General features: G+C 40.0%; 1 protein-coding gene across 2 annotated transcripts in view; it reads left to right on the forward strand.

Annotated features, from left to right (window-relative positions):
* The first annotated feature begins 7,225 nt into the window (after positions 1 to 7,225).
* The window catches only part of SHC2 (SHC adaptor protein 2), a 44,173-nt gene continuing 35,582 nt past the window's right edge, over positions 7,226 to 15,816 (forward strand). For both annotated transcript variants that reach the window (XM_075206278.1, XM_075206282.1), the window contains exon 1: positions 7,226 to 7,812. In XM_075206278.1, the coding sequence (XP_075062379.1) occupies positions 7,273 to 7,812 (540 nt within the window). In that variant the 5' untranslated portion in view covers positions 7,226 to 7,272. The remainder of the gene's footprint in view (positions 7,813 to 15,816) is intronic.

The raw sequence follows: 15,816 nt of genomic DNA on the forward strand, positions 1-15,816 counted from the left end.
ACACATAAATTGTTAAATGGGTCGGACAAAATTATTTTACAAGTAGTTAGCAATAATTAGATTTCAAGCAGTTGATTCTCCTTCACTTTGGAACTGAGCTCACATTTTGTGATTGAAATGTAGTCAATCTGTCGATGCTGAACCGGTCGACAATCAGACTGTCGACACCATAGTTCAGTGTGTCTACATAGTTAAAATGTTGACATTGTGACTGTAGACAGTTTACAAAGGCGACAGTTGCAATGTCAACATTCAAACGGTAATGCCACCGCCAGCAATACAGCAGCTGGACCCACCGGTACAGTATAGTAAATAATACAGTAAAATAATAAATATAGAAGTCAGTACATAAATAAAAAAAATAGCAACCACCACCACCACCACCACCACCACCACCACCACCACCAAACAGCTTAACCCTAGTGCTGCCAGCCTAGACTAGTACTAGCAGAAGTACCAACACTGGGTTTTGCCAGCCAGGGTTGGTGACACTATAGCAAGGGATCCTGCAGTGTTGGGTTTCCCTGCCATAATGTCAGCCAACCCCAAGCTGGACAGCACAGGGATGGATTCCCTAGGGAGGTGGGGTCTGCAAAGAAAAAGCAGACTCCCCTTCCCTAGAGTTACCCAGACCTATGTTGAAAGCAGTAGGCATTTTTTATTACCCCCATCTCTAAGGATAATAAAAATGTTTTATAGTAAAACACCATTTTGTCCTTTGTGCATTACAAGTCTCAGCAAGCCCAGGCTGCCATTAACAGTTTGGGCATGCTGGTGCTTGTAGTACACATGGCACCCAGGGCCTGCGGGGACCTATAGTGCATCAAGACAAAATATAAATAATCTCCCTCTCCACACACATACACAATTTTAAAAATAAATGTATTTGAAATAAATAAAAAAAAACTCTTTAGTGCTCACCAACATCTAGGTTCTGCACCTGTAATCCACACTTGTCCATAGAATAAAAGATAATATATACACAATCTTGCAGTTTGCAACCTAAAAAAAGAAACACCAAGGGCTAAATTTACTTAATGGCGGGTTTCAAAAAGTGGAGATGTTGACTTATAGCAACCAATCAGATTCTCTCTGTCATTTATTTAGTACATTCTACAAAATGACAGCTAGAATCTGATTGGTTGCTATAGGCAACATCTCCACTTTTTCAAACTCGCAGTTTAGTAAATCTAGCCCCAAGTCCATAAAATAATTAAAAAAACACCATTATGGTCTTGCAGCTTTGAAACCCCAAATAATCCACAGGATCGGTGCTGGCAAAATAAAAAAAGCCTGTAGAAAGCGGCAAACTGACCCTACCATCAGCATGTCACAGCAGAGATCGAGATCACACTAGTCAACTTTTTCCAGCTTTCAACTATCCAGTGTTTGTGAGCCTGTACACACTGTAGCCTAAGTTTCCTGTCCTTAACTGACAGAAGTAGAACCCAGTGTGGTCTTCTGCTGCTGTAGTCCATCCATTACAATGGTTAATGTGCTGTGCATTCAGAGATGCTCTTCTGCATACCACTGTAGTAACACATGGTTATTTGAGTTACTGTCGCTTTCCTGTCAGTTTAAACCAGTCTGGATATTTTGCTCTGACCTCTTTTATTAATAAGCCATGTTGGTCCACAAAACTGCCATTCATTGGAAGTGTTTTGTTTTGCGCACCATTTTCTGTCAACTCTAGAGGGCCTGATTAATCAAGGCATGTACCTGCTGATTTTGTGTGTATCGTACGCAAAAATTTTCTGCGCATACCCAGAACCAGGCTAAACGCAAGTAAACGCAGCATCGTTCACTGCATCTACGTACAAAAAGAACACTTACTGCAGCCTACTATTTCTGTGAGGGAACGGGAAGGGGAAACGTCGTTTGCCCATAGTCAATGTACAGTAAGGGCGTGCAAAACTCGAACCTACACAGCCAAGTGTGAATCAAGCTTTGATCTTGCATGCATTCTATAACATGTGTTTGAAATCAGAAGCAACTAAAAATATATTGTATGTTTAATAGACATTAAGATCATCCTAATAAATGTATTTCATGGTAAAAAAAAAAACCTGTTTTGTCATTAATGCTTATAATATTAACAGATAACATTAACTCAATATTTTTTTTTCTGTTTGTTCTTTTGCAAATGTGTATTCCACAGAGGCATTGGATGTATCCTGCAGTGTCTTGTGTAAGTAAAGCAGAGCAGACCTACACCCAAATTCATCAGCGCACTTATCTTCAGATTCGGTCCTTGTTTAATTTAGGAAACGCACTCTGTGCTCAATATGCCTTGATGAATCACATCATAGAGACTGATTAATTGTATGCAGTATTTTACTTAAGCATAATGTATACATAGTGGTCGAAGTGGGCTGGTATACAGTGGTAAGCCATACTGCGCCTTCTCCTGCTGCTTTCATTGTACAGCTATCAAATTCAATTCACTTACATTTTCCATAAAGCCACTTCTAAATTTGAATACCAACACTTTGATTACAGTATATATAATATAACACAGCCTCCGTATAGCATATATCACACAACACTGTCCACTATACATAATATCAGACTTAACCCCTACAAATTATATGGCATAGCACCTTCGCACACATTATATATCTCATCACTCCCCATTATATGTATATCACACCCAACCCTGTATTCCAAGTACACATTAGTCCTTGATATCTAACCCCAGTCACAAACCAGGATTTTCAATCCCAAATGCAGATCCCAAACCTCAGTGTTTAATACTTTTTGTAGTAAATTTTATTTTTATTATGCATACTTGCCAATTTTCCTAGAATGTCCGGAAGACTCCTGGATTCCGGGTAGGTCTCCCACATCTGCCCACTTCACTAGGAAGTGGGCAGTATTACATCCAAAATTCCGCGATCCTCAGGGAAATGTGGCATTTGGCCCACCCCCGCTGTAAAATGACACATTTGCATCATTACATCGCAGGGCGGAGCCAAAATATTACAATTTGCATAGCCCCGCCCCAAAAACACCCACCTCCCCTAGGCAAATATGTTATTATGTTTTCATTCTTTAGACAAGACAGCAAGAATGGTAAGTTACACATAACCATTGTGTTGCACTGTCATTAATACTGGCAACACGTGCAGAATTTGTCAGACACTTTTTACTAATCCAGTCAATCATTACACAGCGTGTGGCCTTATCTACCCAGATCAAAATCCAATCAGATTTGATCTCACAGGGTAGAATATCCGATTGGCTGGTGATCCCATCAGTGAAAACAAAGAAGCACCTATGCAGCCAGACAACATTATGTTCAAGGTATTCGGCTGGCTCCTGAACAAATGGTTCTATGTACTTTGGCCATCTATGTTCTGGCCAAATTGTATACAAATCTGGCTGTTTGACAGCTGGGGTAAATGTCCAGATTGCAGTGTTATGTGTACCCAGTTACTTATTAACATATCCTTGTTGAACACTTGGAAAAAAAAATCCTACAAAACTGTATCATTGTGTATGGTTGAATAGATCAATAAACATTAAAACTGTGATTAGACCAAATAAATTAAGCCAACAGAATACAGAAGTACTAATTTTGGGTTGAAATTCACAAAATAAGATTCCTGACAAATATCTATGCTTTGTGCTGACTTTCTACATGTTATACTTCACAGCATCTGCAATGCTTTCTTTTGTAGCTCACTAGTGCAGCCCATTGTACATCACTGCTATCACTTTCAATGTATGAATCCACACATAAGTGTACTTTTTCCCATATGGCTCTAGCATTTTATTCACACACAGCCATGTGTCATCTTCCCCCACCCTAGCATCACACAGCCCTTTACCCACTTATGTGAAGAAATGAATTATGCAGAATCTAGTTTAGTTTTATGCAAACAAGTGTCTCTGCGGAATGAGATTATACTGAGCTGTGTGTGTGAAATAAGACCAGTAATGCAGGGGTGGTGAGCACTGTAGAGCAGGCTGGAGGTTATGGATAGAGACAGACAGATGGATTGGGTACCAATAATACACAGTGGTTAATGGCATTCGAGAAATGGGACATTTGGGGAGTAGAAAGATATGTGTCTCTATTTTCTGTAGTCTCCAGCTATTTCACAAGCATAGTAGGTTCTAGTCCACTTTTATCTAAGGCTTGGGGCAGAAAGACAATCTGAGCTGCTGTCTGTCACTGTGTTGTCTCCTTAAATCATCTTTTTCTTTCCTTTCTGTTTCTAATTATCCAGCTATTTTTCTCTCTTTATCTCACTCCCAAACTGTTTCTCTGTTCTTGGTTCTTTACTGTCCAAACCAACTCTCCTTTTCTTGTCCTCCATTTATACAATATTTGTCCTCTGATAGCATTCCCTTCTCTTCTCTCCCTGCTACAAATATGATTAGATTTCCTAAATGCCCACTGGTGCTTTGCATCCAGAAACTCAGTCGATTTCACTAGGACTTGCAGCTCTTGTTATGCTCCATATATCTAATTCTAAGACAAGCCAGAAGGCAAATAGGTTAATTATACAATTGCCACTCCGATCTTTGCCTATTCTGCTAGCAATTTGCAGTCACGATGGTGGATTCATCTAGCGATAAAATTTGAATAGGAAACAAGAGAAATTTCAAGATAAAATGGGTTAATTGTTTCTGACATTAAAGCAGAACTGGCATTGTACAGGTTAATGTGTTAATTAATCCAGGCTGAGATTTCAGACATTAATGAGCTAATGAAGTATATACAAAGAGATATTTGTAAATAATGCTCACCTCAATACCACCATTTACACACACATCAGGGCATATGACACTCTGCTCCTCCTACTACGTATGACACAGTCATCAAGACACTTACTTTTTTATCTCTCTTAGGGGCACATTTATCAATGTTCGGCAAAAATGAAAAATAGTTATCAATCCTTATCGCATGGATAAGGATTGAACTATTTCTCAAATTTATTAAAAACGGATCACAGAAACAGCTGTTCCGATAAACTGCTGTTTCTGTGATAAAAAAAATCACACTTAACCCGCCTCTTCGGAACGCGATGTCCACGGATCTCCTCCAGGTCCTCTTCATTTTTCTTTATACTGGAATTGCGCATGTGCAGTTCGAAAAACTGCACATGCACAAAAAAACATCCCTGCTCTGTCTCTGCAACTATAGTTGCAGAGAGAGCGGTTAGTGACAGGGAGGGATCATGTGATCCCTCCACACATGCGCTGTCCAGCTCTGCTCTTCAGCTGGCGTACATTATCAAGACAAGTTACCGAAAAAAACTTTTTTTTGGAACTTGTTAGATTGCAGTTGGGAGCAGTCACCATAATGTAGAATGGTGACTGCTCCCAAAAACGAAGAGGAGTGCAAAGCAGCAGATATCCACGATATCTGCTGCAGTGCAGCCTTCTTAAATATGCGGAGGACACAGAGGGACCTGATTTTCACGGTAAGTACATGATAGTGCACTATCATTATTTGTTAAATATGCCCCTTAATAACTAGTCATCAGGGTACATAACTCACCACTCACCTCCTCTTAATACGCAGATATCAGGACACATGCCTCTTTCCTCTTCCTGATCCAGAATCCCCAAGACACATACGTCTCACCACTTCCTGATATACAGGCACCAGAGTAAATATCTTCACCTGCACGTATATGCTTCAACGCCTTCTAATACACGTTTATCAGGATATGTACCTCTCACCTCTTCCTATTACAAAATTATCAGGACATGTACCTCTCACTTCCTCCAAATACACAGTCTTCCGAATATGTACCTCTCACCTCCTCGTAATACACAGTCTTCCGGATATTTACCACTCACCTCCTTCGAATACACAGTCTTCCGGATATGTACCTCTGACCTCCTCCAAATACACAGTCTTCCAGATATGTATCTCTCACCTCCTACAAATACAGAGTCTTCCAGATATGTACCTCTCACCTCCTCCAAATGCAGAGTCTTCCGGTTATGTACGTCTCACCTCCTCCAAATACACAGTCTTCTGGATATGTAACTCTCACCTCCTTCAAATACACAGTCTTCCGAATATGTACCTCTCACCTCCTCTAAATACACAGTCTTCCGAATATGTACCTCTCACCTCCTCCAAATACACAGTCTTCCGGATATGTACCTCTCACCTCCTCCAAATACACAGTCTTCTGAATATGTACCTCTCACCTCCTCCAAATACACAGTCATCAGTATATGTACCTCTCACCTCCTCCAAATACAGTCTTCCGGATATGTACCTCTCACCTCCTCCAAATACACAGTCTTTTGGATATGTACCTCTCACCTCCTCCAAATACACAGTCTTCTAGATATGTACCTCTCACCTCCTCCAAATACACAGTCATCCAGATATGTACCTCTCACCTCCTCAAAATACACAGTCATCCGGATATGTACCTCTCACCTCCTCCAAATACACAGTCTTCCGGATATGTACCTCTCACCTCCTCTAAATACACAGTCTTCCGGATATGTACCTCTCGCCTCCTCCAAATACACAGTCTTCCGGATATGTACCTCTCACCTCCTCCAAATACACAGTCTTCTAGATATGTACCTCTCACCTCCTACAAATACACAGTCTTCCGGATATGTACCTCTCACCTCCTCTAAATAGAAAGTCGTCATAATACATATCTCTTCCAAATACATCAGGACATATACCTCTCACCTTCTTTTACACACTTATCAACACATGTAATTCTCTTCTCCACTTTATAAAAGGACAAGAAAAATATCTCTCCTGTCAACACACAGACACTAGAACACATATATTGTTATCAAAAGGGTAGTCATTCCCTTTTAGGCACAGAACATCTCAATCCCCACTAGCTCTTACTACTTCATAGTGAAATACTCCCTAGCAAGCATTATTTTGGATCTCAGAAGCTGCACATGCTTATATTTTGGGATAGTGGATAATTGTTGCTTAGAAACATTGCAAGATATGGAGAAGTCAGCTACAAGATAAATGCAGACTATATTGCATGACACAAGGGGTAATATGCTCCGTTGTTGAACTTAAGCTACCTTATTTAAAATCATTATTTGCCTTTATTCTGAGGGTGGGGGATGTGGTGATACTATAGCAGGTTCTGCTGACCTGAGCTGGGATGCTGAATGCGGTGGGGGCACATGAGTAATATGAGAATGACATCATCTTGTGAGAGTGGATCCTCCCCAAGGAGAAGAGGAGAGCAGGAGGAGGGAATGAGAGAGACGAGCAATCACTCTGAAAGCTCTGGATGAATCACAGCACACGGCATGCTGGCTGACTGCAAGTATGATCGCTTTCGCAATGACTCCATAACTTCAGCAGAGGAGCAGACACCTCTGGCAGCTGGAGCCATGAGTGGACAAGTAGCCCCAGGTTCCCCCACCACAGCACCAGCAATGGTTCAACCATTCTCTGAGTCGCAATGCCCCGATGAGCAGGATGTGGCTACCACCTTCTGCATGATGATACCCAGGATGGGGCAGTGGAAATTCTCAAGTCCTGCAGCTTTTTTGAGCCGATATCCTTCTGGAGCAAGCAAAGAACTGTCCATGGAGAAGTCTGGGGGACTGGGGTCAATGTTTGGAGCCTGTGATCCAGTTTGTTCTACGCCTTGTACTCTCCAGGTGATAAACCGGTTGCGAGGGGGAGCAGGAGGAGGAGGAGGGAGAAAGGCTACCAGGACAGAGACATATAAACTGCCAGGGGAAGAGTGGACACGTAAAGGGACTTTTATCAGTAAACCAGCTCAAGGTTGGCTTCATCCTGACGACCGACTGCAGGGTCCTGGGGTGTCTTATATTGTGAGGGTAAGTGCTGTTAGAACAAGTGCAGGCTGAAATATGTCAAATAAACAGACATATAGGGTGGGGCATTCTTTTGTGAGAATAATACTGATGTCATTTTGTGGCAGAATTAGTGATGGTCATGAATACAAGAAAACAGAGCTACTGCTGAAGAGCTCTGCACTCTGTAAGTTAAACACATGAAATTAAAAAGGTGGTTAAACAATTGCAGAAATAGCATTTAGTTAAGATTAATTTACTAATAAATAATATCAACCCTTTCCACCCTGAAGACCCACAACTCTTTAAGTGATACGCCCCAAGTCTTATCATATATAACTATGTGCATGTCGCTTTAACTATTAGCCCAGTGAAACAGGAGCAGTGCGCAGTGTTGAGTCCTGTTACCTAATTGGTTAGCTTTTCCTTTCCCTGGTGCTGATTTGTAAAAGCGTTGATGCAATGTTTTTCTCCTTTGTTTTGCTGTGCTCTCATTGGCTGGTGAAACCTTTGTTTTGAAGGAAGGGCTGGTGATGATGCTGTAACCATATTACCTTCTAAAACAATTGTTCTTACATAGTCTTTAAACATTATCAGATTCACAAATATTCAATTTATTATCAATTTGTATGGTTTCTGTGGATTAAGCTGAGAATAATTTCTATAGAAATGACCTATTAAATCTGTTCGGTGACATTTGACCAAGTTTCTATTATTATGAATTCCTAAGTTGTTGTTTTGGATTTTATTAATAGTCTGCTAAAGTTATGATACAAGATACCTAATAGAGAAGCACTAAGAATAACATTCACAAATACATGGTACCTGCAAACAGTTCCCATATCTTAGCAAAACTACAGATTTTGAGCTTACATTTGCTATACAGCTGGGTATGTTCTCTGTTCTGCGTTCTCTATGTTCTATGTTCTCTGATCTATGTCCTCTATGTTGCTTTGTTGTCTGTCTATGTTCTCTATGTTGCTTTGTTCTCTGCTCTCAGCCATCTCAGCCTCAGAGAGGCCCCGTCTGTGTGACTTAATAAACTTAAAGAAAGGAACTCTGCTGTGTGTAGGAGGAAAAAAAATCCCCCTTTTGGTCCATTATCATCATCATCAGCATCATCACCATTTATTTATATATAACGCCACCAATTCCATAGTGCAATACAGATAATACCTGTGATTCACATCAGTCCCTGCCCCATTGGAGCTTACAGTCTAAATTCCCTAACACACACACAGAGTAACTAGTATGTTTTTGTAGTGTGGGAGGAAACCACACAAACATGGGGAGAACATACAAATTCCACACAGAAAAGGCCAATGTCAGGACTCAAACTCATGACCCCATTGCTGTGAGTCTGAATTGCTAACTGGACCACTGTGCTGCCCATTATGATAACCTCTGAGAGTTTTACATATGTGTTTGTGAATGTTATGTTACTAGTGGCATTTTATATAAGCCAATTAGGGGCCAATTCAATTCTTAGTGTTGTGCCACTGGACATCGCAGCGATGTCCGGCTGCGCACATTTTCGGGTACTACAGTAGCCCAACATTGAGGATTTTCCTCCACACTTCTAGGGGATGCAAGGAAAAATCCACAATGTTGCATTGCAGCGGTGTGCCTCTGTGACCATTCTAGAAGCCCTCCGCAGCACATTACTGAGAATTGAATCAGGCCTTTGTATTATAGTTTTAATGGTCATTTAACTAAACAAGCTCTAATGAGGACTGTTCTAGACACATTTTGAAAAAATAATAAATGGATCAGGCTCTTTTATCCTTCTTAACCCTACAAGATTTGAAACTGGGCTGTAAAATTATTAGGCAAAAGAAGCCAGTGGCATATAACATCAGAAATGATGGCATGACAGCAATCAAATTCCTTAAAGTTGAATCTATTGTATTGTTCAATATGTCACATATAGGAGCTATATAACTTGTTTGAATCATCATAGATATGCATTGTATATAATTACATATTTTTCTGAAGGTAATGGAAGTGTCTGCATACAATTTTGCTGACGGGGCAATAGCTCTAATTTTGGCTGACATCTATGCCATATCATCTGAAATGTCATGTCTCTTAATTGCATCCACGAACCTCTGCTAGGATGCTTTTATATGTGTGCACAATTTCAGTAAAATAGGTCTATGCACTCTTATGTCTCTCCCAGGGGTAATCATCTGAGCCAGAGGGGTGGTCTCCTTGGTCTCCTTCTGTCATACATTCTGGACTTTCTCATATCTAGTGAATTAAATTATTTACACTACAAGAAACAAGCAAGGAGGTTAAATAGGGACAGGAGCGGGAATAAGTCACAGAAAAATAAAGAATAAGGCACATAAAAACATGTAGTATTTTTATGTTCTTAGAACTGATTTCCCCTGCACTGTTTATCATTGCACAGTAACATTATTCATTTAATGTATCTTAATTATTTATAGTATTTATGTGTTGTCTGCCAATAGTGCTCTTCTCACAAATGACTTTCCAATCCAATTTATTAAAGTGCAGTGGAACTACATCATTGTGTGACATCACAGGCTTTATGTACACAGCACATTTATAATAATATAATAGGATGTTCTCATTCTCAGGACACAGAAAAATGTAGGAGTTTCTAGGGGTCACCATTCCCATATAGGTCTGCATTACAGATATCTGTCACTGCCCTGTAGGCAGCAGGTCAGGACTCCTCCTAGCATATCAAGGTTTAGATAATGCAAGAAATGCTGCTAGATAGGAAATTAGACGCTTAAATCTTTCCATGGTGCATTCTGAATATTGTTTTCCTTAAACATTACTTACCAGTAGGAGTAGTGGAATTCCCTACATATATCCAAGCCTAGGGGGATATAATTACTGGGTGGCAGCTTGCCCCTTGTTTTATCTTCATACTATTGTTTTCCTCCTGTGTTTCTGCTTGTAATTCAATGTCTATTGCACATTTTATTTATTATTATCTATACACCATTGAAGGTGGGGTCCGTGCATGTAGGGGTAAACAATTCTACTAGCATGATATTTTTAGTCACAAAAATAAACATGTGCTCACAAATGACACCTCATGAACACTGGAAAAAAACAAACACATTACACTATAAATCCTTTTCTTTCTCCTCAATTATTCTGGTCTCTCTGGTCTTTGGTATGTGAAGATCCCCTTTAATTTTTTTTTGCTAGGTTTCAAATGGCCGGTATTTTGGAATGGCAAGGAGAGCAATTGTCTGGGACCTTGACTCTCTTAGGGACATCAAGCCATTTTAAACATTTTTTGAACATAAATTTTTTGACCACCACTGGAAACTTTGGGCTTTTTTCCTAGTTAAATACCCCTGGAGCACTCATTATCAACAAGAAGACTGCTGTTGTTGCTTGGCTGCTTCTACAGTGAACTCAGCAGCCAATCAGAATTCAGTGTACAGACAAATTCTTGCTTGATGCTTACGCCAATTATAGGAGTGGGTGGCATCTCCTAAAGTCATCAATGACAGCTCTCTTTGCTAACTCTCTAGATATGAGGAAAGTAGGAGTGCTACAACATTAAGGGCTAGATTTACTAAGCTGCGGGTTTGAAAAAGTGGGGATGTTGCCTATAGCAACCAATCAGATTCTAGCTGTCATTTTGTAGAAAGCACTAAATAAATGAAAGCTTGAATCTGATTGGTTGCTATAGGCAAGTAGCCAAATTGGGATCTGCAAAGTATACTAAATTAGGGTCTGCATTGTTTACTAGCCAACAGAACCAAGATCTGCAAGGTATGCTAGCCACATAAAATTGGGGATCGCATGGCATAATACACACCTGAATTGGGAATTGTCTGGTATACTAGCTGCCAAAAATAATGGCTACATAATATACAAACCACATCAATTGGGGTATACTAATTACCAGGACTGGGGTTTGCATGATATATTAGCTAGGCAAATTTGTATTTGCATTGTATACTAGGCCCCTTAATGGTGGTCTGTATGGTACACTGGCCACAATCATATACTATCCATCAGAATGTATATTTTATAATCTCTCCACCATTGAAGGCCTCTGTTGTAAACAAAAATCAACTGGGTGTGTCTGTATTGTATACTACCACCTGAATTAAGTTCTATGTCAATGATTATGTTGGTCTACTTTATATACTTAGCCAGCAGAATGGGTCCAGAATGCCACCAAAATTTGGATCTGATTTGTATATTTGCCACTTGAATAGAGTCTACTATACTAGTCAACACAATGGGCTCTGCATTATATAATAGCAATTAAAGGTCCCATTCTTGGTTTCTGTTTTCGACCATATCTTTCTCTCCAGCTACTGCCCCATTTTTCTAGTCGTGTTTGCTTCCAATCTACTTAGCAGCTTGTATCCAACTGCCTGACCCACTATATTTCCACTCACTCTCTACTTGACTTTCTGTAAATAGGCTTCCACCCTCTACACTCCACCAAGAATATGCTCACTAAAGTAACTAATTATCTACTCATGGCCAAGTTGAAGGGTCACTAATCCCTACTCATCCTCCTTGAACCCTCTGCTGCTTTCAATACAGTCAACCACTCACTTCTCCTCGACATCGATTATTTATTTATATAGCGCCACAAATTCCACAGCGCTGCACATAGAATATTTGTCACTTACATCAGTTCCTGCTCCATTGGAGCTTACAGTCTATATTCCCTAACACACACACATACAGACAGAAACACAGACTAGGGTCAGTTTGATAGCAACCAATTAATCTACCAGTATGTTTTTGAAGTCCTTCCTTTGGACATCCTTCCTCCCTTGACCTTCTCAACACTGTTATCACCTCCTACTTTTCTGAATGCTCCACTACCACCTCTATGTTTATGACACACAAATCTATCTGACTCGAATTGACACACTATGCTTGCTCTTAACATGTAAAAGAACTATTATAGTCAAGAAGAAAGAACTGATTAGATATATAAGTGTTCCACAGCCCGATTAGTTCTAAATAGGACATATGCTATTATCTTAATAAGTGGTACCTTCAACTTCGTTCTCTCTGCAATAATAATGCTGGTCAATGAGTAAACGTTATAGGTCTTGGTTCCTCTCCTCTTCTATTATATTTAGGGTCAGGCGGATATGGGAGTGTTAGTAAGTGAGTCGGTATGCATAGCTTACCATCCGATCTGTTCCTTGGTAATACATAAAAAAGAAGGATACGGCAACATGGTTTTGGTCCACTACATACTGCAGATGTCATTGAAACTGAGATTGAAACACTTGAGATTTTAAAAACAAGAAATCTATTTGTTTTTTGGGGTGTGCTGGTCAGAGTCATACAGCACCCTGCTTTTTCTCCACTAAATAATCCAGATGTCCAGGAGCAAACGCAGGATTTATAGAGGGAGGTTTATATGTCAGTGTGTATGCAAGGAATAGTGCTAGGCTGCTGCCAACTCTTCCCATCTTTTTCAAATACATGGGCAATGGACAACTGTTAGCCAACTGTTCTCATTCTGGTAGGGCAATTCCAATTTTGTGTTACTGTCCCACTCAGTCAGGAGTGCAAAGATAGTTGATGGGATTGTCCTGCTTCACACTGTACTGATTAGTGCATCCAATAATAATATACACAGCTAGCCCTTAATGAGCAGTAAACTGGGAAGTGGGACATAGTTTCCAACTATCCTTGCAGTTGGGACAAAGTCCTGACTGATCGGAACAGTCACACAAAATTGGGACAACCCCACCAGAAACAAGACAGTTATCAGACTGCACTGATCTCTCTTGCCTTTCTTGAAACTTCCACTACTTATTGCTGCCCATGTCTTAAGCTGAGCTGCTGCTTGTCTGGATCCTGGAATGTTTGGGCCATGTTTGGAAAAGAGGGATAGGTACATAAAATATGGAAAGTCTAGCAGTGAGTGAACCATTTAGGCCTCTGCCCCCCCCCAACCAGCCTCAATGTTAAATCAATTGCATCTACGTTTAATAATTAATTCTCCCTACCTGAAACTATTGTTGACATTAAATGATTAGCATTCAAATTTAATAAATATACCTATTTCCCCCCCAATTAGCATCAACATTAAATTAATGGCTTTCAGAATTAATAGATAGACCTACTCCCCTCCAATATGCCCTGACAGTAAATGAATGGTACTGACATTTAATAAATACACCTATTTCCCCTGAACAATATTAAGTAATTAGTATTCCTATTTAATAATTAAACCTATTTTCCCCCAAATTGCTCTAAAATTACATATTTGGTATATACAATTAACAAATAGCACTTCTTATCCCTAAACTAATTCCCACATTAAATTAATAGCCCCCAAAACACAATTGCATTATCTAAATAATGCAATCACACAACCTTAAATTAATATTCATTACTAAGACCCACTATTAACCCACTATTGACCCACTATTAAATTAAATAGTCCCCATTATCAAATAAATAGACAACCACAAATAAATGAATATTCCCACTCACTATTAAACTATTTATTATCACTATGATTATCACCCACTGTCACCATTAAAAATACCCAGCCTCCACCCCTACTTCAATAAGAGCCCACTTACCTTCTACTGTCTAGCTCTGTAGATTTCAGAGGCAGACTCTTCTGACTGCCTCTCTTTATTTCCTTGCTGTCAGCACACAATTCTAACAGCCTTATCTCTAAAGAAACTGCAGCAAAATCACAGGTATTGCAATTTAAATTGCCTCTGTCACCCTGTCCAACCATCTCCAAATGATTTTCTTAGCACAAAATGTTAGCCACCTCCTCCCCATGTGCTATCACTTGAAAATAGCAGATGAGCATGGTGGTGGTGGGGGGGGGGGGAGTTTGCTATATATAGAAGTAATGGATCCTAAACTTGTGAGATACGATATTTCCCCGGAAATTACATTTTGGTTTTTTTTGTGATCCCAATTTGGCGCATGAAACCGAGCCGTATTTCAGTTCCAATTCTGAACCGCTCATCTCTTTTACACTCCATCTCATCGTATGTGATCCGCCTCTGACTTATGAATCTCCTTCTCTCACTTTCGTCTTCAAGACTTCTCTCGTGCTGCTCCCCACTTATGAAATCCTCCTGTCTGACTAGACTCTCCCCAACCTTCAATCTTTCAAGCGCTCTCAAAACCTACCTCTTCACTGTGGCTGCTCCTTCCCCCACAATATAATACTCCTTCTAACCTCTCTATGTCCACTACATGTCCCACTAGCTCCTATTGTCTTAGCAACTCTCACAAGCAGGGCCCTCTGTACCATTTGTCTCATGTCTGCACCTCCTTGGTCAACCTCATGTGTATTTGTAGATCTAGCCCCTAGAACAATTTCTGTCATACCTTGTTTAACTGCTCAATAATTTTATTCACTAAAAAAATCTACATATGTAAAACATCAAAAACAAATAAATGGCATAATTATTAATAAAATCAGCTATTAATCAAGGCTGGAATTCTATAGGCTTTGGGCTCCAGCAATCCACTGTCATGCAGGTAGTGTACAAATGGAGGGGATTCACCACCAATGTTTGTCTCCCAGAAGTAGTCAACAAAAATCACTCCAAGAGCAGGGCATATAATATTCCAGGAGAACACAAAAAAGTGTAACACAAAGGACCTGCAGGCCTCTCTTGCACTAGCTAAGGTCCACCATCAGGCAAACACCGAACAATAATAGTGTGCATGGGAGGATAGTCACCACTGTCCAAGAAAAACATTGTTGCCCTTTTAAAGTTTGCTAAAAACCACCTGGATGAGCCAGAAGACTACTTGAAGAATGTTCTGTGTGTGGTTCTGTGTGTGAGTGCATAGGTGGGTAATGCACCTGCTCATCTCCACTTTTTTCTGCCCTGGCTAGCTCTTTAGTGCTGGCATAAGTGACCAGAGGGTCCCTGCACACGGGGGTTTTACAGCAATGTCTGTTAAGCGTGAAAAATTATGTTTATAGCTCTTCATATACAATACTTGGGGTTGCAGATAATAAAGTAACTATATACTATATAATGTCTCATCCTGCACAAACATTAG

This window comes from Mixophyes fleayi, chromosome 1, assembly GCF_038048845.1.
Source record: "Mixophyes fleayi isolate aMixFle1 chromosome 1, aMixFle1.hap1, whole genome shotgun sequence".
Classification (NCBI taxonomy): domain Eukaryota; kingdom Metazoa; phylum Chordata; class Amphibia; order Anura; family Limnodynastidae; genus Mixophyes; species Mixophyes fleayi.